This window comes from Dryas octopetala, chromosome 1 (genome assembly GCF_963921425.1).
Source record: "Dryas octopetala chromosome 1, drDryOcto1.1, whole genome shotgun sequence".
In the NCBI taxonomy this organism is placed as follows: domain Eukaryota; kingdom Viridiplantae; phylum Streptophyta; class Magnoliopsida; order Rosales; family Rosaceae; genus Dryas; species Dryas octopetala.
In genome coordinates this window covers 15,937,927-15,962,999 of record NC_141366.1, presented here as the reverse complement: position 1 = coordinate 15,962,999, position 25,073 = coordinate 15,937,927, and the positions used below count along the sequence as shown (strand labels likewise).

At 36.9% G+C, this 25,073-nt stretch overlaps 2 protein-coding genes, 1 non-coding gene and 1 pseudogene across 4 annotated transcripts; 2 read left to right on the top strand and 2 right to left on the bottom strand.

The window, feature by feature from the left end:
* Nucleotides 1–1,155: 1,155 nt before the first annotated feature.
* Nucleotides 1,156–4,190, bottom strand: PHOX2 (Octicosapeptide/Phox/Bem1p (PB1) domain-containing protein / tetratricopeptide repeat (TPR)-containing protein). Its single transcript, XM_086230062.1, has one exon. The coding sequence runs from the start codon at nucleotides 3,835–3,837 to the stop codon at nucleotides 1,552–1,554; it is 2,286 nt and encodes a 761-aa protein (XP_086086188.1). The 5' UTR covers nucleotides 3,838–4,190; the 3' UTR covers nucleotides 1,156–1,551.
* Nucleotides 4,191–6,777: 2,587 nt separating this feature from the next.
* Nucleotides 6,778–6,903, top strand: LOC147298480 (small nucleolar RNA snoR111). The gene has a single exon (XR_015120117.1). It is a non-coding gene; the product is annotated as a small nucleolar RNA snoR111 (small nucleolar RNA).
* A 244-nt stretch (nucleotides 6,904–7,147) lies between these two features.
* LOC147298479 (inositol diphosphatase DSP1-like) lies at nucleotides 7,148–10,047 on the bottom strand (annotated as a pseudogene). Its single transcript, XR_015122314.1, has 5 exons — nucleotides 9,694–10,047; nucleotides 9,492–9,584; nucleotides 7,836–7,896; nucleotides 7,695–7,738; nucleotides 7,148–7,591 (listed from the first exon to the last, which is right to left on the bottom strand). The product of XR_015122314.1 is annotated as an inositol diphosphatase DSP1-like (transcript).
* Nucleotides 10,048–20,929: 10,882 nt separating this feature from the next.
* On the top strand, nucleotides 20,930–22,787 carry LOC147298478 (uncharacterized). The gene is made up of 3 exons (XM_086252686.1): nucleotides 20,930–21,257; nucleotides 21,653–21,697; nucleotides 22,513–22,787. Exons 1-3 carry the CDS (start codon nucleotides 20,930–20,932, stop codon nucleotides 22,785–22,787), a joined length of 648 nt encoding a protein of 215 aa, XP_086108812.1.
* Nucleotides 22,788–25,073: the final 2,286 nt, after the last annotated feature.

Below are 25,073 nucleotides of genomic sequence, written 5' to 3'. Positions count from 1 at the left end.
TATTTTTGCAATTTAAATAATAACACATTTTCACTTAGGCCCAACTGTTTCTCTACCCCTCCCCCCGCATCCTTTCTCTGCCTCACTTCTCTCTCATCTCTCTGCCTCTCTTCTTTCTCTCAGCCCCAAAACCCAACATTTCCCCTAGCCCCGACCGCTGCCTCCCCCACCCTTCGCATCCTCTCTCTGCCTCACTTTCTCTCTCCATCTCTCCCTGCCTTTTCTCTTTCTCTCAGCCCTGAAACCCTATATCTCCCCAGCCCCGACTATCGCCCTCCCCCCGACGACCACATCTCCCCTCGAAACCCAACGTCTTTGACTCGTCTATGGCTCTGGTCATCTCCCTCGACGCTAGAGGACAGGCTTGGTACTGGTTTTTTGTAACCGGACTGACTGGTTCTATGGGTTCTAGATCTGGCCTTTTTTAAAATAAAAAACCCTTATTATAATAGAGTTGCACACCTTCTGATTTAAAATTCTCCCACGTGGGATAAAAAATTAAAAACAATTAGATCAATAATGTGGCACAAATTACAAACAACATCCATCACCATAAAAAGAAATATTATGGGATAAAAACAATTAGACCAATAATATGGCACAAAGTACAAACAACATCCATCACCATAAAAATAAATATTAAATCAATCAATGAAATCAAATTGTATATATTGGTAGCACACTATCACACAATCACTGAAGTGTTAAGAAATCATTAGTTCCTAGGACTCCTTGTTCCGTTTTGCGTGCTGCGTTTCCAGTACTCCTCCTTGTTTTGTATGCTACAATGCTTGTACTGTTTGGTTTAAACTGTGGCCCTGTGGTTTCTTGACAATTTTCCTTTTTGCTGGGCTTATTCAGAGTCGTTTAATATTTTACTTTATATGGGAGTTATTCATATAGGCTATCTCATGCAGTGGAATCAAAGTTCTTACTATTTAATCATCTTAACCTGTCCGTCCAAAGTGAGAATGAAAATAAATTATCAATTTACAACATCTTAAATTAACTCCTAACAACGAAATAAGCACACATCATTGATTTAAAGATTGCATTTATAAACCACCCTGCACTGAATTGGAGCAGCACAAGCTAAATATCAGACCATAGGCACATAAAGTTGAGATTTTAAACTCATCAGTATTGCGAAAAATGTTTAAGAAAATGTCACCTTTACCAAAGATAAAGATTGCATTTACAAACCACACTGCACTGAATTGGAGCAGCGAGCTAAAATCAGACCCTACGCACATAAAGTTGACACTTCAAACTCATCAGCATCAGCATTGTGAAAAATGTTTAGAAAATGTCAACTTTACCATAAGAACATTGCCCAAAATCTTTTGAGTACACACTGCTATTTTGGCACCCAATCTTTCAGAACTGAATAAAAAGAATTCCAGAATTCCAGAATTCCACCATTTAGTGGAGAAAACAAAGCACTTCTTCTCTCCGGATTATTCTCATGATTAACAAGCAACAAATGATGATTTTTCATGGAAGCAACCATTCAAATAGATTTTCTTACTTCCCTGAAGAAATCTCATTGTCCTAAATTGCTTCACCAGGCACATCACTGTCTAAATTCTGAACCTTTTTCTCATCTCCCTCCACTGCATCAACATTTGAGCAATGGTTCTTCAGAACCATTGAAATGTCAGCCTCAGAAGCTCCAGCAAGCTTAAAGCGCTCAACAGCAGCATCCATGTTTTTCTTCCAACCATCCAGCCCCAACTTGCATTCAACCTGGGATCGCTCAAAAAGCATGTTACCCCAGAAGAGATGGATCTGTGATCTCATAACAGCTGCCTGTTCTGCTGCCTCATCTGCCGAAATCTCACCTTGACCAGAGGTCTCACCTTCATTACCGCTTCCTTGTTTTTTCCTTCTTTTCAACAATTCTTCCCTCTTGCTTGCACTTGGATCCTTTAGTTCCTTAGCTCGATGCTCCTCCAGCTTCTCCCACATCTCAGTTGCAACTTTCATCTTCTCCTCTGCACTGTCGAAAAGTTTCAGCATTTCTGAAGAATCACAACTTGAGAGATCAATTTTCTTAGCAAGTGTAAATGACCATTGAAGTTTGGCCATTTCAAATTGCTGCTGCCCCAGCGCCAGCAACCCCTCATAAAAGTCTGGCTTGATCAAGAGTGCCTCCTCATACTTCTCTCTGGCCAAGGAATATCTTTCTTTGACCCAGTCATAAGCCATTTGAAGCTGTGCTGTTACAACTTCCTTTCCAGCAGACTCATCTAGGGGAATCCGTTTCCTTGCTGCACACATATAAACATTTCCCCAATTAAAGAAAGCCAATGCAGCCACCTCCTGGAACTTTGCAGCAGCCTTGTCAAAAAGACTCTGAGCTTCTTCACTTGTTACTGCTTCTTCAAGAGCCTCTGAACAAAGCTCCATTCCAAGTTCATGCAAATCAATATGAGCATCTGGGTCAATACCAACATGGCTGCGGAAAAGCTGAGAAAATTCAAACAACCAATCATCCATCTCCAATTCCTTGCATTCAGGATCTTCTGAGGCTCCTGGTTTCTCCTTTGGAGCTTCTTTCTCTGTCTTATCTGTTTCATAATCAGCAGCTTCCAGAACAGATTCACCAAGTGATGAATGAGAACCACTTTCATCTTCCTTGACCCCCTCACTTTCCACAGGTTTTTCCTCATCTTCTTCCAATAAAGGTGGCTCCTGCTCAGGAGCCACCTCCACAATATGCAATCTCAACATCCCAATCGAGCCAGCTTTATCTATTTCAGGCTCTTCCGGAACGACCCTGTCAGCACAAGACTCAGCCAACCTAAGTTCAGCTGTTGAGGTTATAGTCACCAAATCACCATCATTATCCTTATACTTGACCAAAACTGACTTTGACGATGGAAAGCGTTTCATTACAATCTCCCTCAACACTCTGAAATTGCAATTCACAGGCATTTGGGCAAGTCTTATGTCATGATCATAAACAAGCTTCAATGGTCTCCATCGATTTGCAGCCTCTGTACGTTGCCCATGAATGGCCAATGAAACTGATGAAGAAGATGATGGCTCCTTCTGGTTAGCCTTACTTAGATTAGGAGATTTTGAAGAACCATTTGAAGGCTTCAATATAGGTTTTGGCAACTGACTTTTGGGCTCAGGTACATTCTCAGTGACCGTTTGTGGCTTCTCTGGCCTATTAATTGGGGATAGAACAGAACCCCCAGCTGAAGCAGTTGCCTTCTTTGGTACTGGCCGGGCTGGTAAACAAGGCCCCAACCCAGCAATTGGAGCCCCACGAACTGCAGAAGCCCCAAGGGCAGCAGGCGACGGGCGGCTCGGGAGGTCCTGCTGAGCCTCCTGACGAGGCCCAAGCGCAGTCCGCAACCGCTGGGCAATCTCCAAAGCATCTCGGTGATTTGGGTCAGCCCCCAATAGCACCTGAACATCCTGCATCGCCATTTCATACTTTCCTATTGCCTCAAATGCACGAGCCCTCCGTAGAAGAGCCCGGACATACCGGGGCTGAACCTGAAGCGCCATGGTGCACTCAGCAATCACAGTTTCATAATCTATAGGCTTCATTTGCATCAAACAAGCCGCTCTATTGCTATGAAAAACTGCCCTATCCGGGTGAGCCTTCGGAGTGAGCTTAAGAGCACTATCATACTGCTCAATAGCACCCACATAATCCTTACTCTGAAATCTCCTGTTCCCTTCTTCTTTGAGCTCCTGGGCTCTTTTCAAAAAGATTGAAGAGTCCAAATCAACACCCCCATTAGCAATTGGAGCTGAATTGCTATCACTAGAAACTTGGTTAGCACCTCCCTTCTTCCTTCTACTCCCTGATTTCCCCATATAATACTCTCCCTCTCTCTCACTTGCTCACAAACACACGCTCTCACTTACATACACAAAAGATTGAATCTATCTAATCGATAATTAACTTATAAAAGAGCTAAAGGAGCAAAGCTTTCACTGTTTTCACTGTGAGTTTAATGAAAACTGAAAGAGAAATGAGTACTTACCAAGGACCAAGCTCAAAAAGCATGAATCTTTATGCAAAAGCTTCGATTCTGAATGATGGGCTTTTGGAGCCTCAAGAGCTGAAGTGGATTGGTGAGCAATTGAAGAAATGTTTGGATACTCAGAAACTAAGGGAAGATAAAAAAACCCTAGAAAGTTCGAAGCACACTCACTCACTCTGGCTTTGGGGGCTCAAACCCTAGATAGCTGGATCAATTCCGTCTGGGTTTAATAAACTAAGGTGGGTCCTACTGATTAGATCATCCTCCACCGTCGATTTTGTAGTATTGGTTGGTGTCGTTGACTTTAGCAATTTTGACCAATTGGATTTGGTCCATTTGGATATTCATCACATCAAGTAAACGGGGCCACGGGATCCAGATAATCCTGCGTTTCTGATAAATCCATGACTGTATAAGTTAGGATTTTTAGTCATTTTATGCTTTTCAATTTTTTACAGTATCTTTCTCTCTTGACAACAAAAAATATTTTCTTTTTCTTTCGTCCCATAAAAAAATCACTAGTTTATATTAGAAATGATTCGTTTACTTCATATGATAGCAATAGTGTTGATGCAAATTTCCGTAAGAGAGATGCAATAACCTAAGGAGGATGATCTGGCTAGTTGGTGTCGTTGACTTTAGCAATTTTGACCAATTGGATTTAGTCCATTTGGATATTCATCACATCAAGTAAACGGGGCCACGGGATCCAGATAATCCCTGTGTTTCTGATAAATCCATGAGTGTATAAGTTAGGATTTTTAGTCATTTTATGCTTTTCAATTTTTACAGTATCTTTCTCTCTTGACAACAAAAAATATTTTCTTTTTCTTTCTTCCCATAAAAAAAATCACTAGTTTATATTAGAAATGATTCGTTTACTTCATATGATAGCAATAGTGTTGATGCAAATTTCCGTAAGAGAAATGCAACAACTTAAGGAGGATGATCTGACTGATGGGAAACCTTGCTGGATGATGAAGTGGATGTTGACTCGAGATCTTCCTGCACGAACACAAGATCAAAGGAGAAGGACCGGTATGGTACCAGCCAAATACGCTCTGATGATAAAGTCAGTGATGTGTATTTGGAGGTGTTTATGTAAGAACAAGGAAAAAAATGTGATGAACTTGGGAGAATGAGGAAGAACAAGGTAAGATCTTATAGGTTTATTCTCAGCAAGTGATGTATATTTTGATAGGCTTTTTGTGAATGAAATTATATTTTTCCTTTTGTGCATATAAGGCAGCTTATATAGATAAGGGAAATGGTGAAGGGTAAGTTACCTGTATAAGGGTGAATGGTTGAGAAGAGGCCACGCGTTCGGCCATGAATAGTAGCATGCACAGCTACCCATCTCCTTTACATTCAATGAAAGGATGACAGATCAAGTGGGATGCCCTAATAGTCATGGCTGTGAGCTGAGATGTCTCATCTGTCAAAGAGCCATGCCAAAGATATTCGGGTAAGGCAGTTTGTCCTGATTCCAATCTTCTAGAATAGCGGTGGGATCCGAGCCGAGCCGATCATAGATATCGTATACGCAGGTATGAAACATATCCATGTTCGGATCAGACATGGATGAACTGGTCCAGACGGGTCTGACGTATAATGTGACAGTCGTCACTCGACGGTAGTCCGTTGTCTGAGAGGATGATCACCAAGAGCTGAGCCGAACCGAACTGGGATAACCAAGAAAAAGATGAACGCTCAATTTCTTGGAGGATCCTCAGATCGAGTCAGATCGGATGTGGGGGTCCGCTGAGATGGGCCGATTTGAAGTGGCAATAAAAGTGTACCGAGCTGATATGGTGATGCGAAGGTTCAAGTTTGACCGTTGAAAAGTCAAAGCCTGAAAATTGGATCTGACCAGCCACGTGTCGATCTATGATTGGTTGTTAAATCCACGTGAATTTATACACAAACAAATAGTATTACAAAAATTGAAGTATTTTTCAGTTCTTTATCATATATTATATATGGTTCTTTTAAGAAAAATTTACAGTATAAAGTTACAATACCCGATAGTAATCTAAACCCACACAATCAAACATAGAGGGAGAGTAAAAACCAAATCATAGACGAAATTCTAGAGTGGTCCGAAAAAGCAAAAACATATACTACAAAGTTAGTTTCTCTGAGAACATGATGAAATTAAATACTTTCAAAAGAAACTGTCAAATAAAGAATATATATATATTTGACCAAACATATATTCCATGCTTATATTATTTTCACATGAAATAATTTTAATTACTAATTAACAAATAACAACATTGCCATATTTCCGCGGGTAAATTGGATCGAGAGCGATGAGTTAGTTTAAAATTTTGTCAGTTTTTTTTTTGGTAGATTTAAAAAATTTCATTGGGCCGGTATAATTAGGACATGAAAACTTGGACCTTTTAAAGGAGACAGCGCTTGGGCCCGAATGACAATTACAAACCCAACAGCGATCCACGTATTGTAAAGTAAGGGTATATTGGTAAATTCAGAAGGGGCTAGGGTTGGCCGTTGGCGACTCTATAAATTCCCGCGATACAGCAATTAGAGTTATGCGCCCCCTTCTCTTCCTTCTCTATATTTTGAGTCGTTGCATTGGGTCTCTAGTCTCAAGTTGGGTGCTTTCTTTGCTTTTTCATAGCTGATTAGCTGCTTTGCTTGTTGCTTAAATGGTTTTATTTTCTACGTAAAAAGACTTTTTTTATTTTTTATTTTATACGTTTGAATGTTGATTTAATTTCATCGGAAAAGCCTCGGTTCCCTTCAATTTATAAGGAGGGACAGTTTGTGTGTCTCTTGCTTGAGAAGAACATCGAGGTATAGTGATAAGGCCGAGCCATCGTTTCGGTCGTCATATATATAGATTGGCGATTCGATTGTTTCTCGTCCACATTCTTTTTCTTTTTAATATTTTTTTCTTTTCCTTTTTGTAGTGATATAACAAATGGTGAGAGACTGCAAAAGATGTGGAAATATTTTTTATTAAATTTCTTCACTTTGAGCCGATTTTTGGAAAGTTTGTCTCCCTGTGGATTACTCTCTGTTTTTAATTTCTTTATTGAAAAGATTATTGATTGAATTTCAATCTTAAAACTTAATCAACAGATTATTTTGGAATAGTAATTTGAAAGATTTAAACATGATAAGAAATGAAGTTTACAATTTTACATTATGAAAAGTGGAAGAAGTTTATATGTTATTAAATTTTCAAAACCCCGTAAATTTGTATTATGTACGGTAAGGTAGTGTTTTGCTTTGCTTTGAGAAAAATGAAATGAGAGGCACACGAAACACCAACACCATGACTAAGACTATTGTACATTCTTCTCCACTATCTCACTAAATTATCAGTAGACTCCCCATTCTTAATCCACAGACTCTGGAAATTGAAGGTGTTATCCTTTTGAACATGAAAAATGCATTGGAAAATGCTTGAAGCTGGAAATATCAAACAATTCAATGAACCTCTGATCTGACACTCTAGCTTTGGTAGCTGCAAACCTCTTGTGCTCATCAAAGATTGAGGACAAGCACCATCTTTGCAATCTTCTTAAGCATCCCACAAGGCAACCTGTCCTGTGCTGCACAATATTAAAACAAATATTACTCAGATTAAAGATCATGTTGGAACCCAAGACTCATTTTTTTGTGAGAAAACAGATTAGTAAGAAAAGATAACAGTACCTTCCCCCGTTTGCAATGAATCTGGAGTGGCTGGTTCCTCACATCTGGTATAAACAGTCAAGCAGTTGTATTAGCAAATTGTAAAACAAGCAAGCTTTGGTATAATCTTAAGCACAAAAACAAGTCAAGGGATTATGATACCCAGTACTACTTTTAATGCTTCATGAATTCTGTGCTCCGGAATCTTTACAAAAAGGTTCCTCTCCAGCACCATCATCAATGCCCAAAGATTTCTAGATAGAAAAATTCTTTTCATTTTACAGAACATGTTACACAACAATTAAGTGAACACAAAGGGTTACAAATTATAAAAGAAAAGTTTAAAGTCAGATAAAAAATAATGAAAGTCTGAAGTTACAACCATTAGGAGTCAAAATGCCAGCAAGATCATTTCAAGGATCAAATGAACATTTGCCACTATTTGTCTATAGGTTGCCTATCTGAAGTTATACTTGGTTGTATTCTTTTGCAAAGTTGCAATAAAATTTGAGTTCTACAAACAGAATTACGCTTTATTCTAAATCTGTTTGACCCTGACCTTAAAGAATTGATTGGCAGAGTGCAACCTCGAGAAAATGTAGTTGGTTCCCAATAAATGTGAAGAAAACATAATTCGCTTTCAGAAAAGCCAAAGGGTCAACAGACAACAGGTCAGGTTTTACTACAATAACTTGAAATTCATTTGGATGGACAAAGCCATTGCAAATAGAGAAACAAAAGAAGCATCTTGGAGTTGGTGGAGGTTGGTAGGATGATTCAGTGGAGATCCCCAGTACTTTAGAATGGTGTTTGTTAGAGTCAAAAACAGTCCAATGAAAACCCAGAATGGCCTCCTTTTGGCTGCAGAATGACTAAGAGAGAACACAACTAGGACCTATTGGGAAATTTTGAATACATACCAAGCCAGAATAGAGAACAGAAGGAAATGAAACGCCTTGTGCTTAGTCAGCTTTGTTTTAGCTAAAACAATATAAGATATTCATTTCTAGCAACTGAAAGAGGATAGGTAAACTTTTAAAGCACAAATCAAGCTAAAATAACCTAAGGTTGGAAGTACAATTCTGTTTCAAACATGTAACATACGTCAATGTACATATATAAATCCAAAGTGCTGACTAGGATTGTCAACATGCTTGTCTAACCAACTAGCTTTCAAGTGCTTTTGAGGGCAACCAATTAAAGCAAGATATATATGACTCACAGGTGTTGAGCAAGCCAATGAATTACATAAAATATATGTTAAAACTCATAGGCTGCTTTAGACTTTATCTTGCAGTTGAACTATAGTATTCAATACTCATTCAAAGTAGAGGCTTGGCAGAAAGGGGCACAACAAGGCCATAGACTCATAGTGATGATATCTTGCCCAAACTACTCATCACTCTTGCACCAAAGCTAATCTAGTGATTCTGACACGCAATTTGCCACGATGTTACTTATTTCAGAAACTTATGAACTTAACCAGAAACTCTTCACACCAAAAACAATTTATGTCTGAAATTCTTATGTCCTATCCACAAAATAGTTGTTGTTTTTCTTCTCCCAGCCCCTCATATGATCTTTAATAAATTGAGGGTTTTGTCCAAAAAGTTCAAATCATGACCATAACTAAAGAACATCACAATTGATGAACACATACGGTTAGTTAGAATTTATAAATCAACTCTAATTAATAAAATCATAAACTTTGCATCACCATCATCTTATTCTCTAGTCTATACTCTCAAGCAATAGCACACACATTCTGCAAAAGTTTCAAAATAATATTGGAAAAATAAAGCAAAAACAAAGCGAAACCTGACAGCCTTCGATCCCGAACTGGAAAAGCCTAATCCTATTTGCCTTCAAAACTCTTTGTTTGCCTCTGGATACGGTTCTGGGCACAAATATCTAACCCACAAGCCCCCAACAAAACACAAAATTAGTCAAAATTACCCAACTTTATCGAACTGAAACCAAATTTGAACTAAATTAAGAACTTTGGTGGAATTTGACTCAGACAATGGAGCGTAGGCCTAGGGATTCCAGAAAGCTGAAATTGGCAGAATGAGGGAAACCGGACCTAAACTCGCCATTATCGACCATCGCGAAGTTCAGAGGTGGCACCAATACTTCTCCGTCCGTCTCACTCTCATCTCCGATTGCCGGAGTCTTCGAAGCCGGCGACGCTTCGCTCACGGAGCACACCTCCTCCTCCTCCGCGTTCTGTATTTTCATTGCTGCCTTTGGGTCCTTCTTTCGCGCCAAAAATTTGTTAGTAAAAAGAAGTATTTTTTATTTTTATTTTTAAAAATCCTTTTGGCTCTGTTTATGGTATGAGCTGTGGGATTCTGGGAATCTATGGGGAGGAGGATGTGTGAGTATTTATAGGGGTGAATGTGAAAGAGGGAATAAGAGAAGGGATCTTCGATAAGATGCGCTCTGTGTCTGGGAAATGACTGGGATTTTCTTTTGGGCCTAATGAAATGGTGGAGAGGAAGAAAGAGTAGAAGGCAGGCTGCTGCTGGGTTGGGCTTGGAAGATACATCCAAATCACAAAATCATCATGTGTGTTGGCTGTAGTTGAAATTATAAAACATGACCAACTCACTCACATGGAGTGTTTGGTACTTTGGTGGATAGCTCACAAGTCACAACCCAGTGTTATAAACACTCTTACTCAGTTCACATCTCATTCACGACAGTTGATTACTAAAAAAAAAATTTTTTTGTTTGTTTTTTAATCCATATTTCATTAGAAAAGCAAAAACATCCCACAAAATCAAATCACAAGAAAACAAAACTGCTTAGTATGACAATTTTTGTCGAAGGTTTTTGATAACTCTAAAATTTGTCTTTTTTGCTACATATTAAACATATATGTTTTTGGGTTGCTAAGGTTTGTGAGCTTTGATTGAGATTTATAAATTAATAAGCTTATTTAAGTAATTTTTTTTGTTAAGCTCACTAGATTATAATTTTAATCGTATTATATAAATCCAAGGGTTTATATAACTTCATTCACACCCAAAAAGTACTAGAAATTTATTTCATCATTTGCCCTCTACTCTGGATAACAAAAGCACAACTATAATTACAAGTCAAGTAAAAATAAGTAGAGAAAAAACAAGTACAGGATCTAAATTCATTTAAGAAATCCCTCAATGGAAACTCCTTATATATATAGCGGTAATTTCACATTTGGTCTACTTATTATTCACTTTGTCCTGTGTTGGTGCACAAATTTTTTGTGTGTGCCATATTCATCCATGAACTAGCTAACGTTAATTGCTACGTTGGTCCAATTTGTCAAAATATCCCAATAGGACGTCAATTTTGGACACATGCCCCACACTTGGAGAAGCATATCGATGATTTCTTCTCCCCTCTGCCACTTCTCTCTCTCTGTCTCTCTCTCCCTCTCTCTAGAGAGAAATGGAGAGGGGAGAAGAGGGCCACCTCCGCCGAGGGAGAGGGGAGACGTTGCTAGCCGATGGCTGACAAAAGGGTGGGGACATAAATCATTGATTTTCCCCTCCATGTGTGGGGCACGTGACTAAAATTAACGTTCGTTTGAGGTATTTTGACAAATTGGACCAACGTGGTAAACATTAGATAGTTCGTGGATGAATATGACACTTACAAAAATTTGTGAACCAACATGGGCAATAGTGGATAATAAGTGGACCAAATGTGAAATTAAACTATATATATATTTATATACAGGCACATCTATAGTTAACCATTTAGTAAAATAATACGACGCTAACCATCATTTTTATCCCACTACACAATATAATCTTATGATCCAAACAGTTTATTTTTTAGATTCTCATTCAAAGATCATTCTTGCAAAAATCAACAAAATCGGAAATCGTTTAGTCAACTATTACTAAACTAATTGTGCTCATGTAAATGGACGAACACAAGTTTTTCAATAAAACATGAAATGATTGTAATGATAAACGAATGGCTAAATAATTTGTTATTTGGTTGATTTTTTGCAAGGTTAATCTTTGAATGGAGACCTAAAATATGAACGATTTGGATCATGAGATTATATTGGGTAGTGGGCCCAAAATGGTGATTAGCACCGTATTATCTTCCTAATTCTGGTTAGCTCTAAATTTTTTTTTTTTTTTGTATATATATAGAGTAGTTCTCTAGAATAGATGTATGTAGCTCATTGGAAACACGTTGAGATCGTTGTCCCTTGCCAACCAATCAGTACTTCAATTTTTTCTGCTCCGATCAATTGGCACATGCTGAGTTTGTTAGTTTAAAGTTGAGTTTTAACTTTGTGATTTTACACCTTATATGAATGAGCCCATCGAAAACGGAGTTGAAAAAGACGGTGAAAATAGCGGCAACCACTGCAAAAAGTGATTGGCAGTGAAAAAAATAAACAGTGTCAAGCGCTTGGTACCTAATATCCGAAGAAAAAAAGTGCGGTTATTTGATGGTGAAATTTTTTCTACATATATATATGGGAAAAGATTACGGGCCTCAAAATTTGTGCCTCAATTCCATGTCATTTGAAATTAAATGTACCTTAATCATATGTAATGGGCGATATCAATAATGATATTTGGTTTGTATATATCTTCTTTGCAGGTTTCGACTGCAACTGCTCATTCTCTCGCCATTTCAATTCATGTTCAAAGTTCATGATTTCTTAAATCAAATTCTTATCACAATTTTGAGATTAAAGTTCTCATCGCAAGTTTTAGATTTAAGCCTCTGCACCACCATTTTTTATTTTCATTGTTTTTACGGTCTCATCATAAGTTTTTTTAGTTGAGATTGCTATGTCGATCTCACTCTAACATTCATGAGATCAAGCCATACAACAGTATTGCCAAAATCCAACTTGTTCTTGATGCCTACCCACATAGCCAAACACAAACCAAATAGCTATACGTTGATATTGCCTTCCAGATCAAGTCTCGCATTCAAGTTGCAGCAGATAATAATGATCAATTATAATTAAATACAAATTATGAAAATAAACTAGTTCTGAAGATATATGGGACTAATAATCATTTGAAGTTAATATATGAAATTTTAGGGTTCTACATTTGGGGCTGTATTTTTTTTTCTTATAAAAAATAAGTAATAGATTTTTTAGAAAATTTAGATTAAATACCAAATATCAATAGTTTTTTAATAAAGCAGTAAGACACTAATTTTTTTTAGTTTAGGTACTAACTTAGAGTAAAACATTTTGGATTAGGTCACAAATCAGTTTGTTATATAGTTGTGACTGTCGAACAGTTACAGTTGTGACTATTTAAAATTTATAAAAAATAAAATTTTTTAAGGGTTTCATACTTTTTGATTTAGGTTTGGGGGATGAAGTCCTATAACCCAAAGACTAAATATTAAAGTTTAAGTCTTGCAAATATTGAAAAAACAATAAATCAATAAAAAAGTATGACTGTTAGACAGTCACAGTTCGATATAACCATGTTTTTTAAAGTTGATACCTAAACTGAAATTAGTACTTAAAGTGAAATGACATAAATGTTTTAGTAGTTGAAATGAAAAAACATTATAATTTGGTACCTAAAGTCAATGGACCTTAGATTTTTTAATTTAGGGTTGAAATCATTTTTTCTACATTTATTTGAAAGGTTGAAATAATCATTGATAAAGCTTATGTGGCAAGTGGCCGGATTATGACATGTGTTTAATAAAATTAAATATTTAAGTTAGGGAGGTGATTTTCGCACTCCTTTTTCCTCCATTTGCACTCGTTCTTATTTTTTAAAAAATGTTTGTATATATTTTTATTATTTATTTTTCACATATACCCTTTGGTTTTTAATTATAGAATGTCACATATGCAACATTAAATCCTATACATTTAATTTTTTAAAATTATCATAATAATATACCTATTTTTATAACTCTCTTTGTAAAAAGAAAGAAAAACTTATGTAATTCTCTACACTTCTGTCCGTTTTCATGATATTTAGTAAAATTTTTTTTCTTATTAAGCTATCATGTGACATTCATTTTTTAAAAAATAAAATATGCTACAAATAAGTAGTGGTTGCTTGGCATGGAAACATTTTTCTTGGTAGTGTCAAAAGACCAAAAAATGAGGGAGTGGATTAATTGAAAACCCTTATTAATTTCATAACACAAAACCCACATACCATCAAAAGAAGAAGATACATAAATCATGACCCTCATGAAGAAAATGAAAAAAAAAAAATGATATGCTAAATATTTTCCTAATGACGTATAGAATAATGATTGAAAACATGTACAAGACTGGTTCACAAAAGAAAAAAAAAATGGCATAGAAAACAAAGAGATACAATATGAAGAAGATACGATGAGGGAGAGAGAAAATTACTTTTTTTTTATTTTTTTAATAAGTATGAGAGAATTTAGGAAACAATAATCATATATTACTGAAAGATAATTAAAATAAAAATTCAACAGTCATAAATGGTAAATTTAGAAAAATATATAATAAAAATATACAAAATACATTAAAAAAGGAGATGGAGCGCAAACGGAGAAAAAAAAAGTGCGAAAAACGCCTCCCTTAAGTTAATATAAAATTTCATGATAATGAGGCACACTTGAGGCACCATATATTGAGGCACCCTAGCACTCCCCTATACATATATATATATATATATATGTACTATTAGTCACAACATGATCTATATATCTAGTGAGATAGCATGTGAAGCACACATAACCTATATTCAGTGAACTAATTAAGCAAGCAAAGACAGATACTTTACAGGATGGATACTTTTTAAAATTCTCCTCAAGGACGAAACATGAAACACATGTGAAAGTGAAAGTGAAAGTGAAAGTGTGAAACTTAATTTGCTTTATTTATGCCTTCCTTTCAACTTTGTTAATTAATCAAGCAAAGTATATGCGCGCGAGTACTTTACAAAATTCCTATAAAAACAAAGCAAGGACCAGCTAGCTGAGATAGATCATCAAATGGAGAGTACTACAAATCCGTGGGTAATTAAGCTCTACAGATTGGCCTTGGAGTACAATGACTGGGAAGGGCTGATACGACACTTACAGGATCAAGACTTACCAATATTAATTGTAGAGTTGACATTGGAGGGAGACAACGTATTGCACATTGCAGCTGCCTTCATAAGCGAAAGCAAAGATGTGCTCGAGAGATTGATTGATCTGTTACCCACCATCGAACGGCAACGCGAGGCCGTGGTGTCCTATAATCACCATGGAAACACCGTTCTTCACGAAGTGGCTGCCGCCGGAAATCTGGAAGCAGCAGATTTCTTGTTGGACAAGTTCGGCCCATGTCTGCTAGAGATTTGGAACAACTTGGGAGAAACCCCACTCTACAGGGCTGCTGCTCTCGGTCACACACACTTGGTCATGTCTTTTTCCAAGAGGGTGGACGATATGGAAAAACACTTGCACAGAGATGTTGATAAAAAGAACAGTCTTCATGTCACCGTCGTTGGCCAACATTTTGGTATGTACCTCCATCTCCATCTCACAATGTCACATACCACAATTAGACTAGAACACTAACTATTATCTCAATTAATTAACTTTCTAGATGATATGACAGTCTTAATTTCTTTATTCAATAACTGTATGCGTCCACTTTGAATCTCATTTATTTACAAGTAAAAATTATCATATTATTTTGATGAACAAAAATTGAAATGATGTCTCTAGAATTATTGCTGTCATTAATTTCTCAGGTACGCACAAAATTAAATTAATGTGGGTTGGGTTAGCTCTATATGTTGTTGATTCTTAATTGATCATTTGCGCGCAAGGCGCCAGGCCGACCCTAAGATTTTCGTGGCCCCAAGGAGAACACAAAAATCAGGCTCTACATATTGACAATCCTACAAGTATATAAAGAATTTTTAATCCTTCGATAAACTACTCACATGTACAACAAAACAGTGAAAATTGATTATAAAGAAAAGAGTGGTTTATCATTCGATAATGGGATTAATACCATTTTACTCCCCCGACTATTACACTTGTATCAGTTTGCTCCCCAGACTTCTAATTTGGAAAATTAAGGACCCTGACTTTTTCAATTTTTCCAATTGAGGTTCTTTTGTCAATTTACACATTTTTTATCCAAATCTTTGAGGGCAAAATGGTCCCTTCCAATTAGATCTTATCATTTTTTCCTCATGCATCATTTTTCCTCTTTTATTTCTTGCTAAATTTTGCTTGATCATCTCGACATTTTAGATGAAAAATGTATAAATTGACGGAATAACCTTAATTGGCAAAATTGAAAAAGTCAGGGTCCTTAATTTTCCAAATTAGAAGTCTGGGGAGCAAACTGATACATGTGTAATAGTCTGGGGAGCAAAATGACATTAATCCCTTCGATAATTGATGAGTATCAAAAGTTGAAAATTTAGAGACATCCTATCTTATAGTGAAATTTTATTATTTCATCATTAATTAGTTAAACTAAAAAAAAAAAAACAAAATCAATCGTATGTATAAATATGTTCAAAAGATTTGGATATGCTTGCAACAAAAACAAAAAAAAAAACAAAAACAATAATGAAAAATGTTGTATCTTAATTACCGTAAAAATCCTATAATTCTCACCACAAAAATTCTATAAAACAATGCCTTGAACCAATTCTTACATTATACATTAATTCCATGATGTTTTAATTGGCCTTCCAATGCAGAGACTGCCCTTTGGTTACAGACCAACTACGAATTTCTTGCAGAAGAAAAGGAAGATAAAGGATTCACAAGCCTTCAATTTTTAGCCCAAATGCCATTGGTCTTCAAACCAGAATTTCACAAAAGCTTATGGAAGATGCTCATTTATTATTGTACGACCTACTCGATCTACTGCTGTAAATATATAAATATATATATATATATATATTGTGAAGAAATTATTTCCGAAGGTTTACAGATCGATGCACTAACCGTAACATCTACTGCATTATTTATTATATATTATGCAGGCCTTCCTGTTGAGAAAGATACGGAGAGCCGCTCTCCGGGTAAGCCCGGACAATCTAGTTGGGGGAAGAAGCTTGCGGGTAATCAAATTTTATAATATTCTGATTCAATTTAAAAAATGAACCCTCATATATATATATATATACATTTTTTTTATTAGGTCTAACCTGCTATATTTTTCCTTTGTGAGTTTAAAGTTTTATAATATGTAAATAGCATCCCTAAAGTTTTGGATATAATTGTTATTTTTTTTGAGTGCTTATATTTCCATCCCCTTATCTTATTTTCTCACCCACCTTATTTTTACATCTACCATTCAATTTGAAAAAAAATATAAAAACATTATTCCCACCTCCCATTATTCCTATAAATACTCTTTGATATACCATCTCAAACACTCACCTACTAAACACTCTCCTCACCCTCCTTAACTATCATTCCACCCACCCATCTTTTTCCAAATAGAAGCAAAAGAATCTTATATCCATCCTATAATTCATTTCTAAATTTCAAATTAAATCCCTAAGATTAATATTTAATTTCTAAATTAAAAAAAAACATTAAAATAGAATGAATTATTTATCTAAAACTATAAATAAATAAATAATAAGGGTTTAGGGTATAGAATAATCATATATTTTAATAGATGTATGAGCATCAACCAAATAGTATCATTGATTTTAAGTTTTGGTGACAAAGTAGGATTAGGGTTTATGGAAGAAAAGAATTATGGAAAAAGATGAGTGAGTGAGATGATAGTTAAGAGGGGGTGGAAAGAGTGTTTAGTAGGTGAGTGTTTGAGTTAGTATATCAAAGGGTATTATAGGAATAATGGAAGGTATGAAGAATGTTTTTATATTTTTTTCAAATTTAATGGTTGGTGTAAAAATGAAGTGGGTGGGAAAATAGCATTTTTTTTTTAATGAACGAAATATAACGTGTTAATATTCTAAGAGAAATGCTAGCTAGCTACCTTTTCTCTTTGATCTCCTTGGACATTCTCTCTAATTACCATTCTAATTTTACAATGGAGTCTTATAATTGGAATCAATTTTTTAAGTCACTCTTCAAGATTATCTTTGAAAAAAAGATTAACAAAATAAAAATTAAATTAGTCATGTAACTCATATATATCAAATAAACACACAGTTTTGGTAACAGTTAGATTCACTGTCAATTTATTTGATAACAGTTACATGACTAAATGATTTTCAATTTGGTTAGATTTTTGTAAATATAAGGTTTCAAGGAGATATAAAAAATAAATGATTCTAATTATGAGACGACATTGCGAAATTATAAGAGAGAAGTTTGGAGGAGAAGGTAACTAGCATTCCTCAATCTTCTATATTTAGTAAATGCCAATGAATTACAAGCTACAAGGGGATATTCTATTCCTAAGTGGCAAAACACTTTAAAGTTGGAGTAAAATTAGTAATAAAAAAGTCAATGAGTTATACTCTAGCTAGTAAAAGGGCTTCACGGAGCAAGAAAAATTTATAGTTGACCCGTACGAAACTGAACAGAGAATGATTTAGGATTTTGAAATATAATTCTTGCTTTTTTCATTAAGACCACAAATGTGGTATATATATATATGGGCCTATAACTAAATTATAAGAAATAATAAATCACATAATTAATTCTAATAATTACACAATAATTACACGGGTTGACTCGTACCAACACATCAAATACTAAAATTACTGTTTTCTCAATCGTATTTATGTATATACACAACCAAGTTGAAGTGTTCTTCATCCAGTTGCATGCATAAAATTGCAGATGGTGTTGTTGCATGTTTAAAATTTTCTAGCCTTTTATGTAATGTAGTACTTCATATATTTAATTTCATCAATCAATCGCGGGAATTTGGTATTCTATTCAAAAATAGTTTTCAAATGTTTACTTCCTGATTTCATTTAAAAATATTAAAGATGAAAACAAAAAACAATTTTCGGAAAGGATATGAAATGCCTCTTAAACCATATATCAATACGTACTGAATATTAGGGTGGCCGACAATCTACAAGATCTGGAAGGAAAAGAAAAATCAAAAAGCACTACAGGAACTCACCCACTTACTCGTCAACAAAGACTTTTCATGGAGGGAAGCTAACGCAGAAGTAAAGGTCAGTTACCCAGAAGTAGATGTGATGAAGCAGCTTAAACAAACCAAACCATCTAAGCGGCATGAATGTATATACACTAGCCCATTGCTTATGGCAACAAGCACAGGAGCAGTGCGCATTGTGGAAGAGATACTCAGTGTGCATCCTCAGGCTATTGAGCACGTCGGTGATAATGAACACAATATTTTGCATGTGGCCATCAGGCACCGCCAGTACAACATCTTTAAGCTTGTCAAAAGAAGAAAAAAAATTATGTCAAGGTTGGCTCGCAAGATCGACGCTGATGGCAATACCCTACTGCACCAAGTTTCTGATAGCAGATATTACTCTACGGAAAATCAGCGTTTAAGTGGTCCTGCCATGCAATTGCAAGATGAGTTGCGTTGGGTGCAGGTCAGTTAACTTTGAGATCAATGTAATGTAATATAAAAAAATATAATATATCTAGCATTACTCATTATCGTACACATGTACACCCTGCAGCGTGTGAAAAAGATAGTACCATGTAATTACACCATGCACCGCAACCAAGATAATCAAACAGCAATGGAGCTGTTCAATGAACAACACGATGAGCTTCTGAAGTTGGCACAAGCCTGGATGAAAGACACCACTCAGGCATGCACAGTCGTGGCAGTCCTAGTGGCCACTTTGGTCTTTGCAGCGGCGTACACGGTTCCTGGGGGTAATGACCCAAATAATGGCTTTCCTATTTTCTTGGATTCTCCTTTCTTTTGGGTCTTCACCATCATGGACATTGCCTCACTGGCCTGCTCATTGGCTTCTGTCGTAATGTTCCTCTCTATCCTAACCTCTCCCTTTGAGTATCCATATTTTCGTTACTCGCTCCCGGGCAAGCTAAAATTTGGATTTGCCTTACTCTTCTCCTCCATGATAACTACCATGTTTGCCTTCAGTGCTACTATATTTCTTTTGATTAATAATCTCCAGAAGGAATGGACTAGGTCTCTGGTTTACACTGTTGCCCTTCTTCCAATTACTGCGTTCGGGCTGGTGCAATTTCCTCTGTATCAGGCATTATGTGAATGTGTGGAATTCATATATAAGAAAATTAGGAAGATTTTCCCCGTCGCTGTCAAGAGAGGTACTGCTGATCAGCTCTATATTGGCAAGTGAAAGGTGGAAAATTGAATCTTGATTTGTGAGTGAACTAAAAGTAACTCAATCCTCCAAAAGCAAGCATGAGGCGATAGGTCTTCGAGTCTCAGTTGGTTTTTTTTCGTAACCTTTTTAATTACATAAATATTTTAAGTTCAAAGGGATTATGATACCAAGTACTACTTATAATGCTTAATGAATTGTGTGCTACAGAATTTTTACGAAAGGCTGTCCAGCACGTACCATCATCAATGTGCGCGCAAAATAATTCTAGATTGAAAAATTCTTTTTATTTTGCAGAGCATGTTATGTTAAGAATTGTCTTTTGTTTAATTTGTTTTTTTAATATATAATACGTTGTTGTCCTATTCTACAGCATGTAGTTTAGCTTTTTACGTACCTATTATTTAGGAGAATCTCAGCAATAGTAGTGTTTGTTATTCATGGGATTAGTGGTCGTATCTTTCTGATATGTTTGCTGCTTGTAATTTCTATTTAAGACTACTCAGTCAATCAATAAGATAAGTTGAATTCCCACGTGAGGTGTGAGAGACAGCAGTCAAAGAGCCGAAGCTTTTCTCTACTCATAATTGCAGCAGCAATCACTTATGGCCTCTGACAGTTTTGTGCAACCTGCTATACCTCGCTTTGATGGTCATTAATTAGGATCATTAGAGCATGCTGATGGAGAATTTTTTGAGATCTAAAGAATACTGGAATCTCATTGAAACTGGTATTCCTGAACCTCCAAAAGGAGAAACATCGACAGACGCACAGAGAAAGACATTTGAAGACCAAAAGTTGAAGGATCTTAAGGCAAAGAACTACCTGTTCCAAGCAATCAATCGCTCAATACTGGAGACTATTCTTCAAAAAGATACTTCCAAGCAGATTTGGGATTTTATAAAGAAAAAGTATCAAGGCACAACTAACGTGAAACGTCAACATCTTCAAGCACTCCGCAAAGACTTTGAGATTCTTCAAATGAAGCCAGGAGAATAAGTAGATGACTATTTCTCCAAGACAATGGCAATAGCAGGTAAAATGAGGCTTCATGGTGACAAGATGGAAGATGTCATAGTGGTAGAAAAAATTCTTCAATCGATGACGACGAAGTTCAATTACGTTGTTCGTTCAATTGAGGAGTCCAATGATGTTGATGATCTTTCAATTGATAAACTGCATAGTTCCCTGCTGGTTCATGAGCAAAAACTTAAGAATCAAGATACAACGTCTGAAGAGCAAACTTTACAAGTCACAACCTCTCAAGGCCGAGGACGGGGCAGAGGCCGAGGACGAGGACGAGGACGAGGACGAGGCAGAGGAGATCAAAATTCTGATTTTCGGGGCAGAGGTAGAGGTCACTCTTATCATTAACCCACTGAAAAGGTGCCAAATTTTGATAAGTCAAAAATCAAATGCTTTCGCTGTGATAGGTATGGGCACTTTCGTTCTGAATGTTACACTAACATGTCAAAAGAAAAGGCAGAAAAAGAAAATTTTGCAGAGAAAGGGGAGGAAGATGAAGATGAAGCTACTCTTTTGATGGTGTGTGTTGATGCAAATTTCCGTAAGAGAGATGCAACAACTTAGAAATGATGACTTGGCTGATCCGAAGTCTTGCTGGATGATGACGTAAGATCTTCCTGTAAGAGAAACAAGATCAAAAGAGATGGACCGGTGTGGTACCAGCCAAACACGCTTCGATGATGAAGTCAGTGATATGTGTTTGATGGTGTTTGAAAATAGGTGAGGAAGAACAAGGGATGAACTTGAGAGAATGGGAAGAACAAGGTAAATGTTCTGGGTTTATTCTCAGCAAGTTGAGTATGCTCTTGGGGTGAGTGAAAGTTTTTGTGTAGATATTTTCTGGTGAAGGATTGATAGCTAGATCCTTGATTTTGCACATATAAGTTGGTATATATAGGCAAAGGAGATTGTGATGAGTAAGTTACCTGCATGTGGTTGGCTGGTTGAGAAAGATCCACGCGTTCGGTCGTGAATAGTGGCATGCACAGCTACCCACCTCATTTGCATTCAATGCTGCATTGAATGCAAGTATGGAAGATTCAGGTGAACTGCCTCAATAGTCATGAATGTGAGCTGGGAAGTCCCATATGTCAGAAGATCTTGTCAGGTGCATTTAAGTGTGGCGGTTCGTCCCAACGTGATCTTCCTTGGAATGGCGGCGGGAAGCCGAGCTGACCCGAACGCATGTCCTTATGTGTATACATGAAGTCCATGTGTGATCGGATCGGACATGGAATTCCTAACCGAGCCGATCCAGTAGGTAGTCCCCCCTCCGAGTCGTAACCGGTCGTCGCTAGAACTCGAAAGGATGTTCCCTCGGCGCCGAGCCGAGCCGAACCGGGATGACCATGAAAAGATGAACACTCAATCCTTTGGAAGATCATCGGTTCGGGTCGGACTGGGCACGGAGGACTTGTCGTGGTGATCTGATCTGAGCTGACAGAGGAAGTGCCGAGCTGTGTAATGATGTGGAGGTCAAAGTTTGACCACTGAGAAGTCAAACACTGAAGTTGGGTCTGACCGGCCACGTGTCCAGCCATGGTTGGCTGTTGAATCGGTGTGGGTTTATCCACAAACAGTGTGTCAAAACATGGAAGAGCCGAATCAAAACTTATGGTACCTGGACAGTGGATGTAGCAATCACATGTGTGGGAAAAAGTCAATGTTTTCCTACTTTGATGAATCATACAGAACTACTGTGAGGTTTGAAGATGACTCCAAAGTTTCTGTTATGGGTAAAGGGAATATCAAAATATGGATCAAGGATAACACTCTTCATACCATCATGCGAAGGGTTATTCAATCATCATCAAAGAAAGAGCCTATCAAATTCAAGACCAACAAAAAGGGCTAATTGCAAAGGCCTTCATGACAGCAAATAGGATGTTTCCTTTGCACATCCGGAATAACATTCAGACTTGTTTCTCTGCAAGGTTGAATGATTCAGCTTGGCTATGGCATGCTTGCTATGGTCATCTGAATTTCAGAGGTTTAAAGACACTTCATAATAAGAAAATGGTGACTAGACTTCCTCATTCCACAATTTGCGAAGAATGTGTTGTTAGCAAGCAACACCGTGATCAGTTCCTAAAAGGAAAGGCATGGAGAGCTCGTAAACCACTGGAGCTGATCTATTCCGACATCTGTGGGCCCATCAATCTGGTATCTAATGGAAAAAAGAAATATTTATTTCTTTTATTGATGACTCTAGCAGAAAAACGTGGGTTTATTTTTTACAGGAAAAGTCAGATGCTCTAGCTGCATTCAAAACATTTAAAGCCCTTGTTGAGAATGGAACAGGGACAACAATCAAGATTCTTCGAAATGATCGAGGTGGTGAATACACTTTAAAAGAATTTGCAAGCTTTTGTGCCTTGTATGATATTCGGAAGTAGCTTACAACATCCTATACACCGCAGAAAAAAAAGTGTGTCCGAGAGGAAGAATCGTACCATTTTAAATATGGTACGGAACATGCTGACAAATGACAGAATTCCAAAGAGTTTTTGGCCTGAAGCAGTCAACTGGAGCATTCATGTACTGAACAGAAGTCTCACATTTGCTGTTTAAAACATGACACCTGAAGAAGCTTGGAGTGACCACAAACCTGCTGTAGACCATTTCAAAATTTTTGGGTGTCTCGCCTATGCACATATACCAGATCAGAAAAGAAAGAAGCTTGATGACAAGGGTGAGAAGTGTGTCTTTCTTGGTGTAAGCTAGTGACTCTTCCAAGGCTTACAAATTATTTAATCCAGTTACTAAGAAATTTGTTATTAGTCGAGATGTTATTTTTTTTCTGAAGAAAAGATGTGGAATTGGACTAATAACAATTTGGGCAGCAGTCAAGTCATACTTCAGTAAGTTTTGATGAAGAAGAAGGAGGCGTAGAAGTCAATCAGCAACGACAACCATCAGTTTCTTCTGAAATTGTATCAAGTGAAGTCCAGCCATCAAATTTGTCAAGTCCAGCCATCAATTTGATGAAGATACAATTGCTCATTTTGCTTTATATGCAGATAGTGATCGTATAACATTTCAAGATGCGGTCAAAGAAGCAAAGTGGCAGAAGGCCATGGATGATGAGATTAAGGCAATTGAGAAGAATCAGTGATCGGTGTCAAATGGGTCTACAAGACAAAATTGAATGAGAAGGGTGCAGTGGAGAAACATAAAGCATGTCTGGTGGCAAAAGGTTATAAGCAAGAATTCGGAGTTGATTACAAAGAAGTGTTTGCTCCGGTTGTAAGGCATGACACCATCCGACTGGTACTTTCCATTGCAGCACAAAACTTATGGCCCATTTTTGAACTAGACGTGAAGTCAGCTTTTCTACATGGTGACTTACAGAAGCATGTGTATGTAGAGCAACCTCCAGGGTATGTGCAAAAAGGAGATGAGAACAAGGTGTACAAATTGAAAAAGGCTCTATATGGACTGAAACAAGCCCTAAAGTTTGGTACAGTCAGATATAGTCTTATTTTCTAAGAGAAGGCTTCCAGAAATGCCCATATGAGCACACATTTTTCGTAAAAATTAGAGATGGAGGGAAGATATATACTTCTAGTGTGCTTGTATGTGGATGATATGATCTTTACAGGTAATGATAAGGGCATGTTTGCTGATTTTAAAAAATCAATGATGACAGAATTTGACATAACAGACCTAGGATTGATGCGCTACTTTCTTGGCATTGAAGTGGTACAATCACCTAGTGGCATATTTATCACACAGAAGAAATATGTTTAAGAAATTCTGGAGAGGTTTCGAATGAAAGATTGCAATGCAGTCAACACTCCAACGGAACATGGTTTGAAACTCAAGAAGAATTCTGAAGGAAAGAAAGTGAATTCTACTCTCTATAAGCAGATTGTAGGAAGGTTGATGTATTTAACTACAACCAAGCCGGACATCATGCGCGCATGCAGTGAGTCTCATAAGAAGATATATGGAATGCCCAACTGAGCTTTATCTCTCTGCAGTCAAGAGAATTTTTCGATACCTGAAGGGCACAATCGATTTTGGAGTGCTGAATGGAAAAGAAACAAGGTCAGGTGCGTTTTTGGATTTATATGGCTTTGCTGATAGTGACTATGTTGGTGATGTAGATGGCAGAAAAAGCACATCAGGATATGTGTTC

Bases quoted from the DNA above. Each gene is read 5' to 3' on its own strand.
- LOC147298478 (XM_086252686.1), top strand. From the start codon at position 20,930: ATGGCAATAGCAGGTAAAATGAGGCTTCATGGTGACAAGATGGAAGAT. The intron at 21,258-21,652 runs GTAGAGGTCACT...GTTTGAAAATAG, and splicing joins TTCTGATTTTCGGGGCAGAG to GTGAGGAAGAACAAGGGATG. The intron at 21,698-22,512 runs GTAAATGTTCTG...ATCCACAAACAG, and splicing joins GAGAGAATGGGAAGAACAAG to TGTGTCAAAACATGGAAGAG.
- PHOX2 (XM_086230062.1), bottom strand. From the start codon at position 3,837: ATGGGGAAATCAGGGAGTAGAAGGAAGAAGGGAGGTGCTAACCAAGTT.